This window comes from Rhea americana, unplaced genomic scaffold (genome assembly GCF_003343005.1).
Source record: "Rhea americana isolate MKP2758 unplaced genomic scaffold, rheAme1 scaffold_15, whole genome shotgun sequence".
Classification (NCBI taxonomy): domain Eukaryota; kingdom Metazoa; phylum Chordata; class Aves; order Rheiformes; family Rheidae; genus Rhea; species Rhea americana.
The window spans coordinates 4,925,472-4,932,678 of NW_028185594.1; the positions used below are offsets into that span (position 1 = coordinate 4,925,472).

At 48.3% G+C, this 7,207-nt stretch overlaps 1 protein-coding gene across 1 annotated transcript; it reads right to left on the bottom strand.

Annotated features, from left to right (window-relative positions):
- Nucleotides 1-3,704: 3,704 nt before the first annotated feature.
- Nucleotides 3,705-7,203, bottom strand: FZD7 (frizzled class receptor 7; the record flags this gene model as incomplete). Its single annotated transcript, XM_085299554.1, has 1 exon — nt 3,705-7,203. A coding segment is annotated over one exon (1,605 nt), but the record flags the coding sequence as incomplete, so codon positions are not given.
- Nucleotides 7,204-7,207: the final 4 nt, after the last annotated feature.

Sequence of the window (7,207 nt, forward strand, 5' to 3'; positions counted from 1 at the left end):
TAGAATTTCCAGTACCTCCAGTAGAGCTSGAGTTAGTGAGAAACTGCATCTCTCTTTCTCTCTCTCTCTCTCTTTTCTTTTCCTTTTTCTTTTCCTTTTCCTAGTTGTTATCCTGGCCTTTGGGATCCTCCTGTTAATAGCAGGGTACCTGGCTGCCCTGGTGACCACCTGATGGGGTTAATTTCCAAGAGCTGTGTAGCCAGAGTTGACTCATATAGACTACTCCCCTAGGCAGTATACACTGATTTTCCACCTGTATTTGTAAGAATATCATGCTTAAGCAAAGGGTTGGATATAAACCAACAAAGTCGTGACACAGCTGGGCCAGCCACAGCGAACATGTTGTTGCTAGCAGGATTTTCTGACTAATATGGATAAGTGATTTTTCTCTCCAGTTTACAATTGGTATTAAAAATGTGCTCTAGGCCCTGTCTATTCCTGCTCTTTATCCATACTTTTACTCATCCCGGCCCTGTAGTTTCATGGCATTGTTGGGCTGGCTGGACAGAGGGGCCCAAGCTAGGTGGAGGAGTACGCGTTTAGGGCCCTGTTTGGGCCTGTCCTCCCTGGGCACCATTTAWCCGAATCCCATTTGGCTGCAGCTATGGCAGCGCTGTGCTTGAGCTCCGCCTTCAAACGACGAAGAGGAAGAGCGCGGTGCGCCGCTGCTGCCGCTTCGGCTCCGGGACGCGCTGCCGGGCCTCTGCGACGGGCCGCCTCGGCCAGCCGTGGCGGGCTGCGAGCACTGCAAGAGCTGCAAAGCAAACAGCCGCCTGAGTCCTGCTAAACGCCGGCGTACATAGTGTGCTCGTGTAGTTCGAGCATCATTTTAGTCAAAATTTGTCAGTTCTAAGTGGGGCATTTGGGAGCTTGCCATTCGCTGTATTTATTCTCCCAATCCTATATTATCCTGCACAGTGCTGTAGCTGCCAAAACCACACGCTCGTGTTGGCATGGGACAATTATGCCGGTTTATGTAGAACAGGCTTGGCAATGGTCTATCTCAGTGAACAGTCATAGCGTTGAAAGGTTCGGAGCCGTCTTCTCCTCTCCAAGCAACGGACTGAATTTCTTTCAGTGAGATTCATGACTTTAAATAATAGGAGTGTATGGTAGGAGTGGGAGCAGGCTGTATACCGAGTACCTGTAAGGTCTGGAAGYGAGAATGAGATGCAGGAGGAGACTAAAATGCAAGCTAGTGATGTGGTTTCTAAACCCATGAGAAATTACAAATAATGTTTACTGTTGCCAGTTGCTGAATACAGAGGAGAGTGGGATTTTTACCTGCATGCAAAGCTATTGGTTGTGGGGGAGAAGTACTTGGACAAAAACATTCGATCGCTGGTGTGGGTATTCCACCAAAACCGAACCCAAATACTGACGTATGTTTTTCTGTGTAGACAGAGCTGCACTTGCTGCTGCTATTCATGAACTGTTAAAGCTCTCTGTTTAACTTACTTTCTTAGCCAAAGAGAAACACCAATTTGGTCTCTGAAACTTGCAAACCAAACAGTAAATGTTATATATTTTTTTTTCATGAGAATGTAGCATACACCCTGAAATTACAAGGATATTTGTCAATGATAACTGTTACTCCCTAAGGTCTTCTGTGTTGCAAAAAATGCTGCATACATAAGGGCCAAAGGTGGGAGGTACAAAACTTTTCTTAAACTTCAAAAAATGTTAACTAAAAGTAGATTTAAAGATGAAGAAAATTTGTTTTGCAGTGATTAGCAAAGGTTTATTTCTCCTCCTGTTTTCCAGGTTGTCTCACAAAGATTTTTTTTTTTAATTGCACTCCATTATGAAAGTAACTGCTACTTCGTTATCAGAATAGCAGTAGAGATTTTTATTCCAGAGGGTCAGGCACTATCACTACTTGAAATTCTCCAAATTGTTTCCACTGTGAGCAAATTCAGTCTTGATGCAAGTCGTGTCTGCTTAAAAGTTAGTAGCAATCGCTTCTACTTTATGCTAGCATCAAATTTCACCTACAATCTCAGATTTAGAAAATGAGATTAAATCTCAGGATTTGGATAGCTTGAGTGAGTGGCTTTAAATCTAGAAGTCCTTCATATGAAATATTGAAATAAAAGCATTTGACTTTAGGGGTTGTGGGTTGACATGGAGACATTTCTTTTCAGAYAGCAATGTCTCATGTGAACTACACATGCAGAAAGTCTATTAAAGTTTTTCCACATACGGACAAAAATAGCTGTCAYACCTAAATGCAGTTTCTCATCCAACTAGAGAAGATGAGTAGTGAGTGGAGCGTGGAGATGGGCAGCCTGAGCGAGTTGCAAGCTTAGCTGTGCCCGAGGGGTTAAGGAACAGCAGCGCATTGAGCTGCGCGGCCGCAGCCGTGCAGCACAGGGGCAGCACAGGGGCATCGGCGCCCCTGCGGGCTCCCTGGCCCTCGCGGCGCGAGCGCTGCGGGTGCAGCCGCTGCGGCCCCCAGCGAGGGACGATCCGCTCGGCAGGGGGCTCGGGTTGCCTCAGCGAGCAGAGGGAAACCACCCGCGGCGCTTACCGGGAGCTCGTGTCCCGCGGCGGCTGGAAGCAGCCTGGCTTGCTGGAAAGCAGAGGCCTCTCGGGAAGGGAGGTTGACTCTCCTGTCCCAGAAAGATTCTGGGAGCAGCRAGAGGGGCTTCAGTGGGGAAGAGCTGGCTTTGTAGGGAGGCACCACTGAATGGGGCCAGTTCTGAAAGGAACTTTCAATCAGTATTTCACATACCTTAAAGGTAAATGGTTGTTATGTTGGAGAAGTGTCCAAATAAACGTGCCCTGAAAGAAAATGCAGCTATTGCATGTTCAACTAAATAAAAGAATATTGCAAGGCTATGCAACCAGAGCTACCATGATGGCATCCAGCTACAGCATCCTAATTCTCTACTTTGCAATTTTTTAATAGGGCCATGTTTAAGGCAAAGGAAGGGTGACAGACCCAATGAATAGCCAGAAATTGCAGGAGAAAAGCTGCTGATGATCAACATTTCACACAAAATTGTTCGCTGTGGCACTTCCCATGATGACAACACATCTTGAGATCTAAACATTCATTTTGTTAAAAATGAAATAGACCACTCCAGTGAAGCTATCAGCTTTCAGATTACTCTGATAAGAAAGAATGTAGGCTTCAGGCTAGCTATTAAGATTAAAGTAAAATTCACCTGAGCAAAGCTGGAGATAGTGAAAGAGCTAGGGGGAGGAAAAGAAAGCTGGTTCRAAACACTGCCCCATGGTAGCTATTGAAAAGGACCTTGTTTTTCTCCCCAAACACTCCACCAGCCAAACCTGTGATTTAATTTATAGCACTTGTAACACCCTCCAGTTCTCAATCTCAACACCCCTTTGGAACGGGAAAAGAGCATTATCCTTATTTTATAGATAAGAAAACTGGTTTATCAGCTTGCCCTCAGCAAGAGGCAGAGCCTGGAATAAAACCTGGCTAGGATGCAAGTACCTTAAGTGAGGGCAAACATGCATTTAAAATGGCCTCAAAACATGATCTTTTGTTAGGGGGCCATGACTTCAGAAATGCTAGTTTCAAGTCACACCAAGTTCCCAATCAGTTGTGTATTTACCCAAGAGTCACTTCCATCTCCCACAGCAAAGCCTTTAGGGAAGGGAAGAAAGGGGATTTGGATGTTCCCCTCCTGTAACATTCAAAGTGTTCAAAGACTGAAAGAACTTCATCAAAGCCCTTGTATTAAAAATTATTTATTTAGTGATCTGTACATGGGATGAAGCAGGGCCTCATACAGACCTTAAAAAAAAATCAAGTAGAAACATAAATACATATTTTTCTTACAAAAATGAGATTTACAAAATATACATACTGCACTTGTCTTACAGTTTTTTCCCCACGTGCACATTATAAAAGACAAAAACCCAAGCCCTACAAGTCTGAGATCAGACATACTGAAGGATTTGGCTGCTGGGCTGTTCCTCATGCCCAGACTACTGGTATGTCTTCAGACTGCAGTAGTCTGCCCCCTCACCCTGAACATTTTTTTCCTTTTAAGTTTACTTCCAGACATTCCCCCCTCCCCCCATGAAGAACAGCTATAGGGTGGACACTTGCTAAAAATCCATGATTTCCTATTTTGTCCATAGGCAAGAATGTATAAACACACACACAACACACAGATTTATAAAAAAACAACCCCTTCAGTGAATATAGAGTAGCATTTAAAAATAAAATATTAGAGTCAACATAAAAATTTAAGAATAGAAAAATTTGTCACATTTCCAGAAAAAAAAATGCTGCATCTGATGATTAAGTTTTGAATGTCTTTCCTTCCAAGATGTGATCAGTGGAAACAAACAGCTGTATTTTTAACCAAAAAATGAGAAGGTTTCTCATAGTAACTGCTTTCTTTTAAAACTAGAACCCAGCTGTCTCCAGCRCCTCCTGCACCGCCAGACCTTATGTGGTTCAGGGAATCGAGGAGCTGGCAAATTGGTCCATTGTGAGCAAAAAGTATTCACCCTGTCCCCGCAGCCAGCTGCGCAGCGAACTTTACCTGCAGCAGTCTCACTGCAAAGCAGGGGAGAAAACGGGTTTACTGGAACAAAAGGGGGACTGAGGGAGGGAAGAAATATGCATCTTTATCTTACATATTTTAGTGGCTCTTGTTTTGGCAGGTGTTCTCAGTTATGCTTTGCTTTCCCCCTCTTTAAGCCTTGTATTTCCTTCAGCTTAGAAAAGCGAGCCATACTGAACAGTACGGAAACATCCTGCCTCCTTTTTTCTAAAAGGAATGTTTATTTCTGTGAGCTCCTCACATCCAAGGGTGAACCTCAACGACTTCTTTTTGTTAGTTTGCCCATAAAAACCAATCCCATGCTTATGCCTTTCTACATAGAAAACACTTTTGTTTCCCCCTTTGTCTCCTATAACAAAGGCAAGGGGGAAAAGCCTTCTGCTGAAAAGCAACAAGTCATTTCTTTTCAGGGTGTGGAATAGCAACTGCCTCCTTCCCCCCAGCAGCAAGAACAACACACTCAACACAAAATTTTCACTTTAAAATATTTAAAACAGGTATCACTGAGGAGAAGAAAAAAAAGAAACTTCTAAACTGACAGAGTAGAGGCATCTCAACAACACAATCTGGACTGGCAGCTTGTGGTACAGTACTCACGTGATTGCTCCACTGTGGTTCAGTGAGCAGACAGTAACCTAGGGCACAGAAGTTATCCTGCGTGAGCTGCAGTTTGACCCCAGGAATTCAGAGATAGTTTGGATACTTCTTGGCAGGGACTGCTCAACGGCTGTGGCTTTCCCTCTCTCCCATCTCATCCAAAGCAAGGCAGAAAAGTTTTTGAGGTTTCCCCTGCCCCTGCACAGGAAAGAGATATGGGAACTTCTTGCATGTGAAGGACTCTCCCACCCCACCAATGGCCTGTGGACCTTTTTCTGCACTCCTAATTAGCTGGGCATACATGCCCTTGGACCTTTGGGAGGAAGCAAAAGTTTTGGAAAGCCTCCCCTTCTTTGGGGAGCCATCACCTCTCTTCTGCTGAGTATCCCTCTTTTGTGTGTGTGTGTGTGTGTGTGTGTGYGCGCGTGCGTGCACCAGAGGGGGCAGGAGGGTCTCATACTGCTGTTTCTCCCTTGCTGCCAGTGCTGAGTCTGTGGTAGAAGCGTCGCCAGGACTGAAGGGTTTTGCCAGACCAGATCCAGAAGCCAGTTGTGATACCAACAATCATGGTCATGAGGTACTTGATCATGAAGACAGTGAAGTCAGGGCTCATAGGGGCAAAGTGGCTGGGACAGGGCACAGCATAGGATTTGCAGGTCTGGAGGAGCCACGTCTTCTCCCAGGTGCCACGGAAGGCCTGCTCATAGAAGTAACATGCCAGGACAATGGTGGCAGGCACTGTGTAGAGGACACTGAAGACACCAATGCGCACCATGAGCTTCTCCAGTTTCTCTGTCTTGGTGCCATCGTGCTTCATGATGGTTCGGATGCGGAACAAGGACACAAAGCCAGCAAGCAAGAACGAAGTGCCAATGAACAGGTACACAAACAAGGGTGCCAGCACAAAGCCTCGCAGGGAGTCTACGCTGTAGATACCTACATAACACACCCCACTGAGCACRTCCCCGTCCACCTGCCCCATGGCCAAGATAGTGATGGTTTTGACAGCRGGCACAGCCCAAGCAGCCAGGTGAAAATACTGGGAGTTGGCCTCAATGGCTTCATGGCCCCACTTCATGCCAGCAGCCAGGAACCAAGTGAGGGACAGGATGACCCACCAGATGGAGCTGGCCATACCAAAGAAGTAGAGGATCATGAAGAGGATGGTGCAGCCTTCTTTCTTCGTGCCCTGGGCCACAGTGCGGTAGCCATCCTCAGAGAAGCGCTCCAGGCACACCACCCGCTCCTCCAGCAAGAAGCCTGCCGCATAGGCCACTGCCACCATGAAGTAGCAGCCCGAGAGGAAGATGATGGGCCGCTCTGGGTAGCTGAAGCGACGCATGTCCACCAAGTAGGTGAGCACTGTGAAGAGGGTGGAGGCGCAGCAGAGCACAGACCACACGCCAACCCACAGCCGGGCAAACCGCACCTCGGCCTCCTTGAAGTACATCAGCCCGTTGGGCCGGGCCGGCTCGCAGGGGGCCCCGCAGTCCCTTTCCCCCAGGAAGCGGTAGCCCAAGTAGGGGGGCACCTTGAGCTGCCGGGGGCAGGAGAAGGAGAAGCCGGTGGGGGGCTGCGGCGGGGTGAGGAAGTCCGGGAGGTAGCCAGCCGTGGGGTGGGCCGTGGCGCCCCTGCCCGCCCCACCGGCGGGCCCCGACGGCGCGTCCGACGTGTTCTGCCCCACGCAGATCTCGCCCGCGCCGTGGACRGGGAAGTTCTCGCAGCGGAGCCGCTCGGGCCACTGGAAGCCGAACTTGTTCATGAGGGCCTCGCAGCCCTGGCGGGCCCGCTCGCACAGGGAGCGGCACGGCGGGATGGCCTGCTCCAGCACCGTGCACACCGGCGCGTACATGGAGCACAGGAAGAACTTGAGCTCCGCCGAGCACTGCACCTTGACCAGCGGGTAGAACTGGTGCACCTCCAGCCCCGCGTCCTCCTGGTTCGTGTGGCCCAGCAGGTTGGGCAGGATGGTCTGGTTGTAGGCGATGTCCGTGCACAGCGGGATGGAGATGGGCTGGCAGAAGCCGTGGTCCGGCACCGAGATGCCCTTCTCACCGTGGTAC